Source organism: Engystomops pustulosus, chromosome 4 (genome assembly GCF_040894005.1).
Source record: "Engystomops pustulosus chromosome 4, aEngPut4.maternal, whole genome shotgun sequence".
NCBI classification, from domain to species: Eukaryota; Metazoa; Chordata; class Amphibia; order Anura; family Leptodactylidae; genus Engystomops; species Engystomops pustulosus.
The window spans coordinates 191103391-191123139 of NC_092414.1; the positions used below are offsets into that span (position 1 = coordinate 191103391).

At 44.2% G+C, this 19749-nt stretch overlaps 1 protein-coding gene across 3 annotated transcripts in view; it reads right to left on the reverse strand.

The window, feature by feature from the left end:
* Positions 1-327: 327 nt before the first annotated feature.
* Positions 328-19749, reverse strand: part of OGDH (oxoglutarate dehydrogenase) — a 32124-nt gene continuing 12702 nt past the window's right edge. Inside the window, exons 3-24 of one of the 3 annotated variants that reach the window (XM_072149045.1) lie at positions 17505-17693; positions 15865-15967; positions 12788-12832; positions 10424-10539; positions 10156-10310; positions 7679-7825; positions 7488-7578; positions 7228-7407; positions 7012-7140; positions 6469-6648; positions 5510-5662; positions 5321-5423; positions 4903-5031; positions 4654-4804; positions 3902-4029; positions 2994-3172; positions 2701-2772; positions 2323-2448; positions 1959-2031; positions 1476-1639; positions 637-791; positions 328-552 (exon numbers count right to left, since the gene is read on the reverse strand). In XM_072149045.1, the coding sequence (XP_072005146.1) occupies positions 432-552; positions 637-791; positions 1476-1639; positions 1959-2031; positions 2323-2448; positions 2701-2772; positions 2994-3172; positions 3902-4029; positions 4654-4804; positions 4903-5031; positions 5321-5423; positions 5510-5662; positions 6469-6648; positions 7012-7140; positions 7228-7407; positions 7488-7578; positions 7679-7825; positions 10156-10310; positions 10424-10539; positions 12788-12832; positions 15865-15967; positions 17505-17693 (2889 nt within the window). In that variant the 3' untranslated portion in view covers positions 328-431. Of the gene's footprint in view, positions 553-636; positions 792-1475; positions 1640-1958; positions 2032-2322; positions 2449-2700; positions 2773-2993; positions 3173-3901; positions 4030-4653; positions 4805-4902; positions 5032-5320; positions 5424-5509; positions 5663-6468; positions 6649-7011; positions 7141-7227; positions 7408-7487; positions 7579-7678; positions 7826-10155; positions 10311-10423; positions 10540-12787; positions 12833-15864; positions 15968-16170; positions 16265-17504; positions 17694-19749 lie in introns of all 3 variants that reach the window. The other 2 variants (XM_072149046.1, XM_072149047.1) reach the window with 2 other exon arrangements.

A 19749-nucleotide genomic window follows, 5' to 3' on the forward strand; every position in this document is an offset into this window, starting at 1 on the left:
TTACATCAGAAGAAGGGGAGATAAAAGTATTTACTTGTATAAAACATGACTTTAAGAAAAAAAAATATTGCATGCCCGCCCGAATTGTGTCCCAGGGCTGTGGGACGCCATGTAGTTACCATATACAGTAAAGACTCCATGATAAATAAAACCAGCACCCCCCCCCCCCTCCTTTCCTGTGCAGGTCACATTCATTTACACATCAGATACTCAGCTGCCGGGTTCTCTCCTATTGTAAGAAACTAAACTCCTGCGGGTTTTGCCCCATGAAAACCCTTTAATGGTGAGTGGTTGGCGTGTGTGACTTTCCTCTGGCCAGGTTTAAAAAAAAAACAAAACGAAAGCGTAGACACAGAGAGGAGAGGATCCCCCTGGTGAGTGTGTGGATGGAAGATGGGGAGTGCAGAAGGAGGGAGGAGACGTGTGCTGCTCTAGGAGAGGCCCTTGTATGCGTCCAGGTTGAAAGCCATATCCAGGAATCGCTTCAGTTCTGTCATGTGGGTTTTCTTGTTGCCGGTGGCTGGGGCCGCTGCGGGATCACGGCCGGCGTACCTGGAATGCGGGGAAGGAATTTTATCAGAATCGGACACTCCCTTTAAACAGATGCAATGTGCAAAGATAAGGGAGGTGACTCACCAGACAGGTTTAGTGCGGTGTATGGTGGTGCGTAACCTTGGCTTCACGTAGTCGTAGTAGCCCTGGTTCTTGTGTTCTTCTTGGCACCAGACAATCTCTGCGTTCGGGTACTTGTTCACTTCTTTCTCCAGAAGGTCGAATGGGAACGGAGACAGCTGGAGACGAGAGGAAACCACACAGGGGTTACACTCTGTCAAATTACTAAAACTTTTCTAATTTTTTGAGAAAGCGATTGGGGAAGACTTCTATTTGTTGTAGTGAATGTAAGGATGATCCAGGGAACTAGTCTGACTTGCACATTGGGCCTCGGGAAGGACTGTTGTTGGCACCAGTTTTAGGCCCCGACGTTGTGGAGACGTATTTCCAGCCGCAAAAATATATATAAGTCCCCAGAGACGCCTATGGCACCGGGCCGTGGTATGGTGGGCAAACACGTGTGTCCCCATATGGTGCACGGGAAGAAGATAAAGAATGCTCTATCCTTCCCCACACGTACGGCCAGGCACCACGTCTCACTATGGAGAGGGAAGGGTTTTATTTTTGTTTTTTTACCTTTCATTGATTCAACAATTTAGGGTTATAGGTTGGACTTGAGGGACCTGTATTTATATACCACCTTATCTATGAAGCTGAGGTTTTTGCAGTTTTCTTTTTTGGTGAAAAATGTTGAAATCTTTGAGAACGGTTGAAGATCACCAAGCCACCTCACTCCACCCATTAGCGAGAATGGGATCCCCTTTCCCCTCATTAGTGGGGGGGATCCCATTCTCCCAGCTGCTATACCAGGCAGTAACTGACTGAAATGTGCAATGGTTACGCTGCGCCCATGTATGACCTACCTGCTCCACGCGAGTGATGGCCACCTCAGATTCCATTCCTCGGGTGCTGCGTTCTTTGGTCAGGTCATAGTACACTTTTCCTGTGCAGAAGACGATGCGCTTCACTCCATCAGGGTTCTGGGATGCGGGCCCGGCGTCTGGGATTATTCGTTCAAAGTGCGTGCCTGCTCAGGTAAAAAGGATAATCAGTGTACAGCCCATTTATATCATTCCCATCGTGAGCAAGTAATATACCCGATACCTTCTCTGGGACCCTGAAATACCCAACCACGGGCCACTGATCATAATTCTTATCTACCTATATACAGGTGCATGATCGCGTCTCCACACAAGTGCATAGTGTACATAATAGTTCAATAAGAAATGGGTCACCAGACCCCCAGGTTTTCCAATAGGCGGGTGATACCACCCCTTGAAGTGCAGAGGGCTTATGTGTATGTGCCAGAAAACCATTGACGAGGTATGACATGTACGGCCACTTACCTGACACCATGTCATCGAAACTTGACCTGGCCTCAGGGTGACGGAGGAGGGACTTTGGAGTGAAGACTATTAGCTGTGAGCAAGAAGAAAGAGATTAATAAGCTTAATAGGGAACAATAAAGTAATGATATATAAACTACACAATACTTCTGCTATATGTACAGGTTATGTAAAAATTTGTTTCATTTGGACGTGCGAGATAAAAGCATTGTCTGACCAAGAAACACTTGGCCACCATTCACATTAACGTTATACAAGGTCTGCCTGAATCTCAGCTCATAACGTGTCTCCCGAGAAGGAAAGTCACTTTAATCTACTAGAGACAACAGATCTAATAGATAGATGTCTCCTAGGCCATACACACCGGTTTACGGAACGGGAGCAGGATCTGTCTACGGAGCACGTGGAAGTAGTTGGCTGGAGTGGAGCAATTGACAACGATCCAGTTACAATCGTAAAGCTGACGCACGGCAAAGTCTTCTGAGGCTTTCTGTTGAGGAAGGAAGGAAAGGGAGGAATCGTGATTAGATTTTGCATTAATCCAGCAAATAGGCCCCTCTGCCCCCGTCAGTCTGGTTCATTCATTATTTACATGGTTCCCAGCTATGTTCTATATGGTGTCCATGTGTTCCCTGGCTCTATAGCATCTACATATGGAAGCTACTGGATCGCGTCTCCAGTCAGTAAGGTAATATTCTGCTGACTATCACTGTCAGAGTCATAAGTGGAAAATATAACTTACAGGCCACACATCGGGGTCATCATTGCACATCTGCAGGAAGCGTTCGGGTCTCGCAGAGGAATGTTCAGGACCCTAATGTACACAGATTTACAGATGTTATACATACACTTATTACATTACCAACTAATCCAAGTGACATGTTCAGGAAACTCTTTACAGGGGTAAAAATTTCAGAAGCTCAAAAGGAAGGAAATTTTGGGACAAAAGTAAGTTTATAAAGATGTAGCATACAGGAATGATATACAAAACGTATGAGATATTGTTTTAGAACTTGCAGGTTATTGTGTTCTTACCATGCCCTCCATGCCATGGGGTAGTAACAGGACGATTCCATTTTGTCGCACCCACTTAGCCTGCCCTGGGCAGATGAACTGATCAATGATACACTGTGCTGTGTTGTGGAAATCTCCAAACTGGGCTTCCCAGAGGACCAGCGCATTCGGGCTAGCCATTGCAAACCCAAGTTCAAATCCTGGAAGAAACAAAAAAAATGAGGAATATGACCTAAAGCAATGCAATAACTACTATGTGTCCATCTTTACTATCCCTGCTCCTGTAGAAAACTATACATAATATATCTTATTATAATAATTCCTTTATTTATATAGCACACACAGATTACGCAGCGCTGCACAGAGCTTTCCAGATCAGTTCCTGTCCCCAATGGGGCTCACAATCTAATCAACCTACCAGTATGTTTTGGAGTGTGGGAGGAAACCAGAGGACCCGGAGGAAACCCACACAAACAAGGAGAGACCATGGGACTTAAAGTCAGGTCCCCAGCTCTCCAAGGCTGTAATGCTAACCACTAAGCCACATGCTGCCCTATAATTGTAAGAGATCACAAGGATTTAGAACTGGATGCTGAGGACACAATGGGGAGATAAATTATGCCTTATCTGCTAGTTTTCTGGCATAAAAGGCACATTAATGTCCTTCTCACTGGCAGTTTCCTTTGCTTCTCGGACAGGGAGTGTGAACGGCGGGCCAGACAGATTTACTAGTCTATAGCAAATATAGACTATAGGAAAAAAATCTGCCAGTTCAGAACCGGTCTTAGGTTCTACAAACTTGTATGTGCCAATGTATCACTTCCAACACTTTCCTTAGATTAGGAAACACATCATTTAAAAGTAGAAGCCCCCAACCCTTATAATACAGATCACTTGATAATGTTCACACTTTATTACACCAGACTTACCCAGGACTCCATACTCGGAGAGAGAGCTGTTGCACACAGTATATGGAGCTTGGTTGGGCCACAGGTGGTTCATGGGGATACAGGTTCTTTTGTCCACATTTTGGTCATGTAACACGTGGTGACGGTGGCTGGTGATAGAGGGGAATGGTGTTGATGAATATACAGCCAAGTGCATTACCTCTTCACGTCAATGAAATCGGATATATACTTTTTATCACAAGGTGCAAGACTAGAGATGCAGCACAGGTCATGTGACCATCCAGAGATCTTTACCTTTTCTATATTTTGCCTGCAAGCCTCTGGCATGGTAATGTAGGTTTACATGGTGGCTTTTTTAACATTGCCACTCATAAGCCTCCTCTATGATAGCTATCTATGCAGTTATCTGTACAGGTGGTCCTCTACTTAAGGACACCCGACTTACAGATGTCCTCTGTCCACTGTGACCTCTGGTCTTAATTCTCTACTATAGTCCCAGGCTGCAATGATCAGCTGTAAGGAGTCTGTAATGAAGCTTTATTGATAATCCTTGGTCCCATTACAGCAAAAAATTACAAAACTCCAATTGTCACTGGGGCCAAAAATTTTTTTGACTGAACCTACAGTTATAAAATATACAGTTTCGACTTACATATAAATTCAACTTAATAACAAACCTCTGGACCCTATCTTGTACGTAACCCGGGGACTGCCTGTACACATAAATTTAGCTTTTGCATAATGACAATTATCACACCACATTGTGATATTACCTGAATGTTCCCCTCTCAACATCTTGTCCACTCAGACGAATATGGATGCCTTCCTTTAGGAGTGATCCGAATGCCATATACTCAGCCAATGCCCAGTCAACAGTCCGGCCTTTAACCATCTCCCCCCGGGCCTTAAGTATACGGCTAAGACCTAGAGGAGGTAAAAAAGAATGTGTGTAAGCCCAAACAGCAGCTACAGGGGCATGGGGTAACAATGTGCTGTAGGTAAAAAAAGCAAAATAACTTTACCTCCATGGATAGTGAAGTCCTCCACAGGAACAGAGCTCGCTGCATTTCCTATATAGTTCAAGTCATCCTCGCTGAGGCCAGTGGAAGGGCAGGACATGCTGCGTGGTTGTCCGTCCAGGGTGAAGAAGCCTGGGGGCAGAAGATGGCATAAGAACTAGACACAAATGGCCGGAGTGGCACCCCCAGCAGAAGATATGTACAGTGATATAATGTCTGATCAGTCCTTGTGGTCTCTATTCTAGATCAATCATCAAAATGAGCCTTGTCTTGTAGTCACTTAAAAGGGTTTTGTGGGATAAAAAAAAAAATTCTAGGGACAAGCCATGTGTAATATAAAATAAAAACAAAAAACCCTGAACAATGCTAAAATCCCCCCCCCCCCCCCCCCAAAAAAAATATAAATGTAAAGAAGACATACCGGGCCATGGGGAGTCCAGCCAGTGCTTGATGTGAAGGATTTTCTCATCTTTGGAGCGGGTTTGTGCCTCCTCACAGATTTTGTCATACTTGGCTATCTCCTCCTACAGAGCAAATTCACAAATGGTTACAAGACACGGCCAAGGCGCAGTCTAATATGAGTCTTACTTACTGCCCATGCTCTACTTACCTCATACTCCGGCTGATTGACCACTCCCTGTGATATGAGGGTCTCGGCGTATTTCTGTAGTACGGTCTTCTGTTTGCGGATCTGCTTGTACATCAGCGGCTGGGTAAACATGGGCTCGTCCATCTCGTTGTGCCCATTACGACGGTAGCACACCTACATAGGAGAGAAGATGCATGGAATGGGCTTATCCAATTTTTGCATGTTGGCTGAAAGAGCCCAAAATCATAAGGTTTGGTCACGGCTGAATTGCAAATTTCTCACCAACCCCCAACAGGAAAAATCTTCAGCGCAAATTGACATGCTGCTTATCTTCTACTGCAACTGTTTTAGGGAGCACAAGGATAGGATTTGGCAAATACCATGAACTATTCTGCAACTGTACATTGCCCCAGTTACCCACTGTTATTGCAGCTTCACACATGGCAATTATGCATTGTGTTTACACATTCTATAGGAAGATTTGGGGCATCTATTATTGACATTGCAGCTCCCCAAAAGGGTTTTCACAGCGCTGTGCTGTATATACAGTCTCACTAGTTCTCCAGTGGTAAGGTGGCACCACCAGATAACAAGATATTTCTATGTCAGCGTTATAACCAATCATCATAAAGTTGTATTACAAGACTTATGTAAAGATTTATAGCCTGGACAGGGCAGGAAAGTAGCTGATCAGTCCCCAGGAGAACACCTTCTGGTTTCCTACAAGTCTGTTGTGTCTTGTTGGGGAACAAGAAAGGTTAAAGAACATGCAATACTGCAAGAAGTACATGACTCATACTACCAAGAAAGATAAAATACACAATCATTAACACTGTAATAGTGACATTAATATTGTCACCTGATGCTGCGGATATCACAGAGCATGTCTCTACAATCTGCTGCATGCGTCCATGATGTGGGATTACAGTTGAGAAAGTAAGGAATCTGGGGCAGACGAGCAGGGAAGAGATGCCACCTACCAGGTCCACAACCACATCTTTGTGGAAGGTGCTCCTCCATTCTGCAGCCACGTTGCACACATACTGCACGGCCTCGGGGTCATCAGCGTTGACATGGAAGATTGGGGCGTTGACCACCCTAGCCACATCGGTGGGGTATGGGGAGGAGCGGGCCATACGGGGATCAGTGGTGAAACCAATCTGAAAAAAAGGGTGAAAAAAACTCAATTTGGGATTACAGGTAACTAAACAATTATTATATATAGTGTTGCACTTTGACAGCATATAAACCCATTATTAAGTGCAACTTTTGTGGTCATATAATCTCAGACAACCCCTTTAAACCACTGATCTTGGCGGGTCCCCCTTTCATATTAAACTGAGAAAAGTCACTTTCATTATGACCAGAGGCTTGAACTTCTTGCTACTTTCATTGATGCCAAAATCCTGACAAACAGGTTAGTTATAAATGTCAGTTTTCTCAAGAAAACAAAATTATTGCATGTCCTTCCAGTAACACGTACAAAAAAAAAAACAAAAAAAAAAACAAAACAAGCCACATACCTGGTTATTGACCACTACATGGACGGTGCCGTGTGTAGTGTACGATGGAAGATCACTCAAATGGAAAGTCTCATACACTATCCCTTGTCCAGCAAACGCGGCATCTCCGTGTATGAGGATAGACATGACCTGAGATAACAAGGAGATCAAATGTGTTATTACCACGAGAGACTGTGCCCCTCACCTCCATCAGATAAGCCATCCACTACTCGTTACCTGCTTGCCTTCATTATCCCCACAATAGAACTGCTCTGCTTTGGTTTTGCCTTGGACGACAGGGTCGGCGGCCTCGAGATGTGAAGGGTTGGCCACCAAGGACAGAGTGATGTTCCTGTCGGTTACCCTGTTTATCCTCCTGTGATACATTCCCAAGTGGTACTTCACGTCTCCGGAACCCTGAAGGAAAAAGTAGGAACAAATTACTGAGCATCCTTTACTGTTACATCAGGATACAATGCAAAAGTAAGAAAACTTACCTCATCTGCAGCTTCCAGCTTGGAGTCAAACTGACAGAAGATCTGCTCCAGCTCTTTTCGGATCACGTTGGCCAGAACATTTAGACGACCTCTGCAGAACAGATCAAAATGAGAAAAAATGGATTCTTCTCTTTGTTACAAGTCACAGCTACAGAGATAGTAGTAGGAACCGTACTGTGGGAATAAACTACCTGTGGGGCATCCCCATGATGACATAGTCCACGCCGTTCTCGCTGGACTTATCGATGATCGTTTTCAGGGCGGGAATTAACACTTCGCATCCCTCCAATCCGAAACGCTTCTCAGATGACCACTTACGATGGAGGAACTCCTCAAATCTATACGTGAAATTTTATCACTCGTATTAAATACAACGGATAATTGGAAAGTATCAGCACGTAGTGAAGAGGACAGATACTTCTATGACAATTCTCTTCCATCCAATCTATAATGTACTACACCAGGGGTCTCAAACTCAATTTACCTGGGGGCCGCTGGAGGTAGATTCTGGGTAAGGCTGGGCCGCATCAAGTTTTCCACACAAAATGCGCTTACAAAATATCATTATTCAGATTCAAATGTCATGGCGTCTCCCAGTGCAAGGAAAGCCCCGAGCGGGGAGACGTGTTCTCTCTATGAACGCGTCCTGTGCACCGAGGGGTCCCAAGCTCCTACCGCACTGAGCCCAGGACACTCCATCCCCCCCTCCCCCCTGGTACTTGCCTCCCATCGAAGAAGATGAAGTCGCCGCTCTGACCTGCACCAAGTGCGTTCAGAGCGGCGACTTCATCTTCTTCAAGTACCGGAGGGAAGGGGATTAACCGGTTACGGGCCCTTTCCTGTTTTTTCATGTCCATTTTTCACTCCCCACCTTCAAAAATCTATAACTTTTTTATTTTTACACGTAAAGAGCTGTGTGAGGGCTTGTTTTCTGCGTAACAAATTGCACTTCATAGTGATGGTATTAAATATTACATGCCATGTACTAGGAAGCGGGAAAAAAATTCCAAATGCAATGAAAATGATGAAAAAAACGCATTTGCGCCATTTTCTTGTGGGCTTGGATATTACTTCTTTCACTGAGCGCCCCAAATGACATGTCTACTTTATTCTTTGGGTCGGTACGATTAAGGGGATACCAAATTTGTTATAGGTTTATAATGTTTTTTACAAAAATTAAAACCTCCTGTACAAAAATTATTTTTTTGATTTTGCCAACTTCTGGCGCTAATAACTTTTTCATACTTTGGTCTACGGAGCTGTGGGTGGTGTCATTTTTTGCGAAATTTGATAATATTTTCAATGATATCATTTTTAGGACTGTACGACCTTTTGATCACTTTTTATAGATTTTTTATATTTTTCAAAATGGCAAAAAAGTGCCATTTTCGACTTTGGGCGCTATTTTCCGTTACGGGGTTAAACGCATTGAAAAAACGTTATCATATTTTGATAGATCGGGCATTTTCGGACGCGTCGATACCTGATGTGTTTATGATTTTTACTGTTTATTTATATTTATGTCAATTCTAGGGAAAGGGGGGTGATTTGAAATTTTAGGTTTTTTTATTATCATTTTTTTTTTTTTTAACTTTTTTGTATTTTTATTTATACTATTTTTCAGACTCCCTAGGGTACTTTAACCCTAGGTTGTCTGATCGATCCTATCATATACTGCCATACTACAGTATGGCAATATATGGGGATTTTCCTCCTCATTCATTACAATGTGCTATCAGCACATTGTAATGAAGGGGTTAAAACGAAATAGCCTCGGGTCTTCGGAAGACCCGAGGCTACCATGGAGACGGATCGCCGCCCCCCGATGACGTCACGGGGAGCGGCGATCCCAGGTAAGATGGCGGCGCCCATGCGCCGCTATCTGTTTGAGGCTGCCGGCAGCTTTACCGGCAGCCATCGCTGTGAAAACACCCGCGATCGGTACTAGCACCGATCGCGGGTGTTACCGGTAAGCCTTTGCTGCAATATGCAGCAAAGACTTACCGGCTATGGAGAGGGCTCAGCCCGTGAGCCCTCTCCATGCAGCGCGACCTGCCCTCTCCATGCAGGTGGGGGCCGTAAAATATTGTCCCGCGGGCCGCAGTTGGCCCGCGGGCCGCGAGTTTGAGACCCCTGTACTACACCATAGGAATAAAGGGGTTCTCCAACTTTATCTCCATTCCACTGGACAGGGCACAAATGTTAGATTGATAGGACTATCACTCACTATCATCTGCAACTAAGGAGCTAAAATGGAGACCCAGCTTTGCTTGACTTCCAGTCAATTCTTTATAGGTTCAATTCTTGCAACTTGAAACTGGAGACTTTGGATGACTATTGGGGGATCCCGTTCTCTTATCCTCCATTTAACCAATATCTAGGGGATAATGTTTTATGCTTGAAAAGGAAATTCAATAATGGTAGTTTAGTGCATCTCCAAATTTATCTCTGTTCTTAATACAAGGAAGGACCCAAGACTCCATGACATCCAGCATCCACCTTGCATAAGATGGGACAAGAACTTGGAACTGGAGGGCCCCTTTAAGTCTATGACGCCACAGAAAACTGTGGTAAAATATGTATAATATCGAAACAAGTCCGATGTATGACTTTATAAGACATTATAAAGACATTATAAGACATTATAAGAATGAAGAAGTGACCGCACCTGGTAGATCTGACCAGCCTTGCGAGCAGAGTCCGTTTTTCATCGTTAGTGAACTGCATAATCCCGGGGGTCTCAAACTTCTGCCGGATCCACTGACATTGCTCCAAGTCATTGATAAACATAAATTCGACTCCAATGTGCTGGCAGTAAGAGGTCTGCACACAGAAACGACAGATGGAGCAAAGCAGACAAAAAAAAAACTAAATCCCCCAGAGCGGATTCACCGTAGAGGCTTCAATGACACATTCAGCAGGTTGTCACCCCTCACCTCCAGTCTTCTAATGATCTCTCGAAGGGGTAACGCCGTCTCGTTCCCTCCGATAAACGTAGTGGTTGGCAAGTGGAAGACTTTGTCCAGGTCGGATTCCTCTAGCCCGTAAAACCCTGCGGAGGGCGGCGGTCAGAGACAGACAGACGAAGGCAGCGTTACAGAAGGAGAAACGCAATGCAGCCAGCCATGCAATGAGCAATACATAGAGAGAGAGTGATGGCGGTCACATTGTGTAATATACGGAGAGGGGAGGGAGATGGCACAGACAGACACATGGACGAGACAACAGGTAGAGGAATGAAGAGAACGCATCACACACAGTTGTTATAGATGTGAATGGAGTCATTGGGGAGGTGGCAGGACAGAGATGACGGCACATAGATGAGAGGGACAAGCAAAATGGCAGGTGGGGGAGGTAGAAGAGAAACATTAATCTACAACTGTCCTCAATAAGTCCTCAATTTCACGTTCAATCTATTTATTATAAGCGTATCGGTATATTCACAAGCGTCATACATACAATCATACTAATCCCACGTGTTGGTCATGAATGTGCTGTGAAACGTATACTCGTAACGCCACAAAATCCCTTCACAGCTGTATACATTATATAACATAAAACCCCACAGGATGAGGAAAAACATGGCTTCTTTCTTGTAGAAACAGCGCCACATCGGCCCACAGGTTGTATCTGTCATTGCAGACCGGCCTAAATAATAAAGTAGATTGAGCTGTGATGAAACAGAGCACAAAGCTGACAGGTGTGGCGCGATTTCTGGATAAAAGTAGCCATGTCCAATGCTACAATATTAAGAGTGGGTAGTAGAGCTAGGTTTCATCATTATTCACAAGCCTAAATTTTAACTTAAAGGAAAAGTCGTGTCCTAAACGAATACACTGGGGCACATTTACCAAAATCTTGCCCACACCAACCAATCAATGGACGGTTTTCACTATTCCACATCAATTAAAACAACGACAGCTACACTCTGATTGGTTTCCGCAGGTATTCTAATTATGAATTTATGTTATGCCAAGAGCCAAGACACGGGCACCGTCACCTCAGGCCCTGGACTTGACATAACAAGTGGGGCACAACCTATTACAGACCTGCTTTCATTTTACCACAGCAGTTTAAGAAATGAAAGCTCATCTCTGATTGGACGCTATGGCCAACGCTTCAAGATGACATTGAAGGCATGAATTGTCGTCAGGCCGAAGATCTCGGTGTCGTCCTTTTTGTGTCACCGCTAATAAAACAAATGTTGGTGTCTTGTAACCTAAAAGTTACCTCAGCCATGACATGACCTGGCAACTTCTGAGGAACCACATTCATATTCATAAGGACAACATTGTGATAAGAGGCCACAGTTGTGTCACAGACAGAGCGGCCATGTTATCTTTTACCTAAAAGTTACCTCAGCCATGACATGACCTGGCAATTTCTGAGGAACCACATTCATATTAATCATACAGAGCGGCCATGTTGTCTATTACCCAAATATATCATAATGTCCTTCCTACATATCTCATATAAGATGGCTGTGTCTCCATCATGTAAAACACAAATCTGTTATCAATCCCACACACTCTGGGTTTGCTATGGCTTCACCTACTCTCCCAGATACCTAATATAATCTAATTTTATTCCATTAACATGTCCTAAATTTTAGGGTGATCCAGATCCATACACCATAGATGTCACCTGAATGCACCCTCAACCAAAAACTATGCCTCCTAATACGCCAAGTGTGCATGTGTTCTCTAAAAGAAGAAACTCGGCCAGCGTCACCAAAATTAGAACAAGAGATGATAATCTAATGATGTCCAGCCATCCGCTTGTACCTTTTCTATATACGGCCGATATACACGTGCGGCACCGTACCGCTCCGTAGCCCGGGGAAAGATAGGACATGTCCTATCTTTCCCCGTATTACGGCGCCGTGCGCCATTAATTCCTATGGAGAGGGGCGGGGGTGAGCTGCGCTCACCTCCTCCTCCTCTCCCCGCGCTGCCGTGTGCCCGCCGTGCTACGGTGCGGCGGGCTCACGGCAGTGTGAATTTAGCCTTACATATAGACATACAGGGCCTTGTACTTCCTCTGTCCTACAGACGACAGATAGCCTTATGAACTCAGACAACTATATAAATTTGCAGACTATAGGCTGAAGTAAATAGCAAAATCGCCGGAAAGGGAGTTCCCCCTATAATAACATATTACGTCACTGCCCACATTGGTTCCAGGTGGGACTCCTATAAAACACACACGTGTGCTGGGGAGGAGGAGAAGGGAGTGGAGAAGGCATGAAAAGGGAAAGGTGGCAGGGAGCGGGGGCTGGTAAATAAAGGATATTTGCGTACCTCCCACTGTGAGAACTCGGAGCCGATCCAGGAACGCCGACAGGTCTGAGTGTGTAAGGAGAGTGCGGCACAAGGGGGATGGGGGGGAATGGGTTAAAAAGAGGAAGAGCGCAGCATGGGGAAAAGAGAGGAACCTTTAAATATAAAATCTCAACAGCAAAAATAGGGGCTCATACAAGCTGCAAGCCATCTCTGCAACGTAACTGGGAGGGGAAAAGTAAAACAAGCACTCAGGCACGTAATAGCTTCCAGCGTCCTGTAATATGCGCAGTGCAGTGTAATAACCAGAGACGCACATAGATCCGCAGAGATCTATGGGGGCAGTGTCATATTCATACACACAGGGTGTATACGGCTCATGCTTCTAATATATACCTCTGACGTAAGCTACGCCATGCCTCTGTATAGGCATACACTGTCACCCAAAGACACCGGTGTAATATCAAACATTCTGTGCGTATGTGCCGTACATCACTGACTGCTGTGGCCTTCTGTATAGACACTCTACAGACCTGAGAGTAACAAGGTGCATTGTATATAACTATTGAGACCGAAAACATAAAAACATACAATAATCCTTGTAATAGTAATGATGCACGGAAGTTTATAGGGCACCTTTGCCTTGTTGCTAGTATCTCCAGCCTTGGGCGGGTTGGCAGTCAAGTTGTTAGGCAACCAGACAACATTGGATGATGCCAACTTGTGTAAAGAGCTTTCGGCATAACACTGTACACTACCTCTCTGCCATCTTCAGGTAGGAGACACAGTTTCTGTATATCTGGAGCTCACCCTTCAGGATCTTTTTTCCTAAAGACTTGGCCATGTGTGTATGAAAGTCTACGGGCCCTTTACATATCTCAAGGAGTCTTTGCTGTGATTTCCATACAAATAAATCATGGCATATACTGATTCCCCTACAAATACCGTTCTTTATTCCTCTGTACCAAGTATATACAGTATGTAAAATACATCTGATGACTGATGCAGTAATAGTGGTCATAGATATCTCTACTTCTATGTCTGCAAATGTAAAAAAAGCCCAGATATGGGCATTGGTTTGGGATACATAGAGTACATAAAATTCAATAAAGTGGGTTACAGAAAAACCCTATGGAGAGGGGACTCACCTGCAACGAAATCCAAACTCGCCTCCAACTAAGTTAAGCATTTAAACTCCATCATCTACCAGCTCAAAGTTTCACAGAATCTTGGATAAAAGTGAAAACAATTCAGACTCCATGACGGAGATCCAAATGCCTTCTGTATGGTAACTTTCCATGTTACTACAGCACCTAATTAAAGTATACCTCAAGCCCGATGCCCACTACCTACTTCAGTCCAGGGATTTCCAAGACCAAACGTCAAAAAAACTGAACTCTGTGTGTCCTATCAGTTCAGTGATAGTAGGTTCAATCCCGGAAATCAATCACACAGAACGAGTTTCTCGGACCGAACTGGCTTGTGGCCAAGGTGTTCTACACCATGAACTTCTCAATACTTAGGGGCACCTTGATTGTCTATCAGACAGCGCACTGCATGTCGGATTTACCAAGAGGCTGCGGCCTCTTACTAAATCCGTAAGGGCTGTCCGACACTCTACTCCAAGTTTGACTGGTTTAGACCAAGTTAAACCTGGTCTAACCTTCCGGGAGAAGTCTCCATCGTTTTCTGGTCGGAGACTTTTGTGAATTCATCGTTCACGCCCCCTGCGGCCACACTCCCCGCACACGTGAAAATCCCCAAAACACTTAATAAATTCCTCCTTGTTGCTTTATGAGCAATGTTAATATGAGCAACTACAAAAGATAAAAGAGAGACCACATAGGGGGAAACAACAACATAGTAATGTCACCAAGTACATAATCGCACCCCCTGATTAGGAAAGCCCACATAGTAGAGAAAGAGAGGAAAAAACTTCAGACACTCTTTATTTTTCCAAAAAAAAAAAAAAAAAAGATCACAAAATACTTACATGTTGGGATGTCCTCTGATCAGACCACATATATACATGTACTCATGCCCACCACATGCTCCATACCCCGAGCAATCACAGCCCCGCACACACCCACTACATGCCACGTGTGGTTAGTTGGTAGTTACTAGCTGCACTATTCTATGTTAGTGGTTTCTGGCGTGAGAGCAGCACAAGCTTTTTATAGCCTAATAATCTGTTATTACCCAATCTAGAGTCAGAGCTCAGACTGACAGCTTCTTCTCCGTAGGGCAGGACCACTCAAGTGAGATAACTGGCCCCAAAGACACATTTATCAAATTTGTTAAGACTGAAGTTAGCGCTTCTGAACACAGACTCCTCTGGTTGTGGACTCTACATTTACCAATCATTAGAGGAATATGACATAATTGGTGGCAGTGTTAGGAGTCATTTCATAATAGGTCACGGCAGACTCTTCAGCTGATTGGTGGAGATGTGATACCGATATGATATAGATAGTGTATGCTAAGGATTTAAAGGCCTGGTGGCATATCCTACTCCATAGGCACACATTTAAAGGGGTTGTACCAACTTTATAACAAGGTTATCAGTAAGGATCCAACTGCTGGGACCCAGAAAACTGGCCCCCAGTAATCTGGATGGGTGAACAGAAGGATGTGCATTTGTCCTACCACTACAATCCATAGTGTGGGAGCTATGGAGACTGCTGAGCACAGTGCTCAGCGATCGCCAACGCTTACATAAACAGTAAATGAATATACTGGAGGTACTTGAGCGCTGTGCTCTGCAATTACCAACACTTCCAAACTATTGAATGGAGAAGCTCTTCAGCTGCTCCACCCATTAGTGAGACCAGGACCCTCATTGATTGGGGTCTTGTTCTCGTGATTGATGGGGAGATCAGCTTATCACCTGTCCTGTGGATAGAATATAACACAGCTGGTACAAGCCCTTTAAAAACCTGCATGAGATGCCCTGCCATACCTGGACTATTTCCACAATAGAGAAGCTGTAAGTCGTGAGCTCTGCACCTACATAACAGCGAGCAGGGGACGACAAACATCTTGGGGGGTGATAGGGGGCAATAAGCAGTGTCCATTCTAGTAGAGCTACGGGCCCTCACCGAGTTTGTCTGAGGATGTGACAATATCAGCTGGCACACAGGAGTCCAGATCTGCATCCAGAATGCCCAGTGGGTCAAGCTGGGCAACATGGTGCCCACGGATCTACATAGAGGAAAGGTGCCGAGGGAGAAGAAAACAGTAAAAGAAGAGAGAGCGTGGAGGAAGTAAAGGAAGGAGGTAGTGGGGGAATAATGGTGAGAGGATGAGATGAAGAAAGGGCACCACATAAAATAAAAAAACACAGGAAGAAAAGAGGAGGAAAAGCAAAGAGAACAGTTACAACAAGTTTGGTACATAACCCTCACCGACATTCGGAGAACCGACAATTACTGGAGCGTCATCAAAATTAACAGTGCTAATTCCGAGGGGGTCAAGTTTTGCAATGTGGTGACCCCTTACCTAGAAGCAATGACACAAACTGGTTAATGACACCTCCCCCGCCCCGCGGGCAGTCATGAACACAAGAATAGAAGTGACTGCCTCAGCAACACACAAAGCCCAATGTTTCATACTGTGGTGAAAGAGCATTTCCTTTACTTAATGGTCCTAAGGCGTCGTCCTCTGTAAGGCCCGACAGTCCCAAATGGCAAGTTAGCCTCCTGTGTCCCAATATGGCTGCAGGTCTAGGCAAAGATGACATTCAGGACTCTAGGAGAGATGGGTTGTAGTGAACAAACCTGATAGAGGAAGACTTGTGGCATTTTAGGTTTAAGGATTAACAGGAATCTGTCTAACCCATACTAAATAAACATATCTTCAAAAACTGCTATAATACACTAGTACAACTATCCCTATATTGTTCTTCCCCATGCCATTCAAGTTTCCCAGTCAGTTCATAAAGTTGACTAGCTATCTATGCAAATGACCCCATGTGATTCCGATCGTAGGCATCAGGAAGCTGGAGGCGAGGCTGAGCTAGAAGAACATGAATATGCATAGATGGTCAGTAAATTTTACCAACATACTATGTACCTTTACAGGCATAAGGTGGAACAATATAGGTATAGTCGTACTGCTGTATAATAGCAGTTTTCAACAGCGGTAGGTAGCCTGTTAATTTTCTTAGACAGTTTCTTAAATCTCCCCCAGGGGTAGTAAAAGTGTATCTACGAGATAAGTCTAGTACTTACATGTCCGTTTAAAAGATGGCTACAGACAGATTTGGTTAGGAAATTAAGCAGATGTCAGTCAGTTCTACAATAAGGTTATAAAACATTGGTAGCAGGAGGTATTCCGACACCATATCCATAGGATACACTACAAATATCTTGAAGGGGGTGTAGTTAACAGGGGTTTATTGTTTCCCAACATGTGCGGACACCTAATATAAGGGGATTAGGGACCGACTATAAATCCCATTGACTATAAGGGAGGAGGAATGGGCAGACACCCTTCTTCAAAACTATGGGAGCCGCAAAAGTAGCTGAGACTGTACGCCCAGCGCTCCCATAGAATTGAATGGTGAGCCCCCACACGTTCACGTCACACTCTCCAATGTCTCCATGCAGCTGGCCTGGGGGAAGGGGGTCAGTAAACCTCAGTTCTGGAGATGGGTGCAGGTCCCGGAGGTAGGATCCACATCTATCCTGTGCATATGTCTGAGAGACTGGATACTACAAATTCTCCGAGATGAACATACCTGATATGCCCGGATGAGGGACTGCACGGCAAGATGGTCTTCCACCAGCTTGTCTATATTTGGCTGTCCCTGCACCAGTGACTGTGCTTGGGCAAAAGTAGACAGGCTGCTCCCCAGGGGTGGGGGGCTCTGGTAAGCTGTTCCGGGCGCTGCTCCGGCGTTGGCATTCCGGAAGAAGATGTCCCAAGACTGCAGAAAGAGGGAAAAGAGCCAATAGTAAGCATGCTATAGAAATGAGGATGGATCTATTATATCCATTAATGTCTGAGAGACCTAGGGGAAAAATGGACAACAACACATACGGCCAAAAAATACATCCACAAAACTGCAGTTCACAAAGTTCATCTAAAGTGAGATCCCAGTTTTTTGAGATTTCATTTTTTAATCCCTGAGATTAGTCAACTTTAGAGGTTGGGGGGGTTGGAGAGGCACTTCAGACGCCCGTACAACTGGTTTTGTAGCACCTAGATACATACTGCTAGTATCATATTAAAGATAATTTCCGAACTGGGGATACAGTTAGTAGTTAAAGCACAAAAAATCCAGTTTCCACCTATTAATTTAACTGCCGTTATCTCTGATTCTGTAGCTCACAGTACCACAAGTCCTGACGTCATATTAAAGTTAAGAATCTTATCCTTCAGATCACATCAGCATCATGTTTCTAGGTACTACAGATATGGACATCCGAAGAGATGCTCCACCTGAAGCTTCAAGACTCATCTGGGGTAAAATAATGACTCTTCTCTGCTCATTTTTACATTTGGAGGAGATTCTTTCTTACAGGTAAACAGGTGAGATTTCACATAAAAGAGGGAATTCTAGAATTCTAAGGAGGGATAGTAGTTTAAAGGAAATCTACCAACCAAGAATAATCATATGGGGAGATTTATCATAAGTCTCTGATAAATCTCCCCTATATAGTGTTTATATATGATACCCTATGGGCCCAGTGTATAATTCCTGAGTACACAGGGGGCCCAGCAGCAGATACACATCAATACCTCGGTCAATAACTGGTTTGCAGCTCCCTGTATTTACTGCAAATTCAGCAGAGGGGGAAGAGGAGACATTCCCCAAGTCAGGACTTTGTCTGGAGGCAAAACAGTCAGCATAACACAATTTCCTGCTCTGTTTGGGAACACGACGTCCTGGTGTATCTATGAGGTAACCTCCCCGGAGAGATGGTTAAAGGAAAACCCATGACGGGAGGGCAGCCAACCCAAAAAAGCTTTTACTACTGGACAGAACTGTGGATTAAATCGGGCAAAACTAAATTGTCAACTAGAACCTGACTTTTCTAAAGGTGGTACAATGCTTTCTGGCAGGGGGAATCAGAGATTTGGGGCGCTGTCGTTGTAGGACGGCTTCAGCTACCCGTGTAGTCCGAAACCTTAGGGAACACCGTCCTCAAAGAGAACATTCATCCATACCAATATTACATATGTATAATGCACCTTGTAATATTGTTACCTGTATCTTTGCAAAATTCTTAAAACAAGCTGTCGAGATTTTACTTTATTAAACTACTAGCCCCTCAGGTAGGGGATGAAATGTCCTATCTATGCCCTTTTATGCGAAATCTCACCCATTTACCTATATAAGAAAAAGCACCTCCAAAATCATTTGAAAATGGTCATATTTTACCTCAGATGAGTCAAGTTTAGAGGCTGCAGGAGGAGGGTTACATCAGCCGTCCCCATCTGCAGTTCTGTAGAACCTACAACCATTTGTCATCTTAAAAGATAAGAATCTCATCTTTCAAATCACGTCAGATTTGTGATTCTGTGATCAACAGAACGGGAAACACAGGCAGCTAAAGACATAGTTGAAAATGGGAGCGGTAGATCCAATCCAATTCACGCTTTTAATTATATATATATTTCTGGTTCTGTTGTGATCTGAAAGATGAGTTTCTTATCTTTAACATGACACCTGTGACAGGTTTCTAGGTGCTATAGAACTGAAATAGAGGCATTTGAAGTAATACTCCCCCCTACAGCCTCTAAACTTGACTCAACTCTGGTAAAATATGACACTTTTCTGCTCATTTTTACATTAATTTTGAGACGATTTTTTTTTCTAGGTAAAAGGGAAAAGAGGGACTTCTAAAAAGCACATCTCATACCCCAGCTGAGAGGGCTAGTACTATAAAAGGGGTAAAATCTGGTGAAAGGTTCCTTTTAAGTTATTCTCGGTTTTCATTATCAGACTGCCCGGATTTACTGACAGTCCATAAAGAATA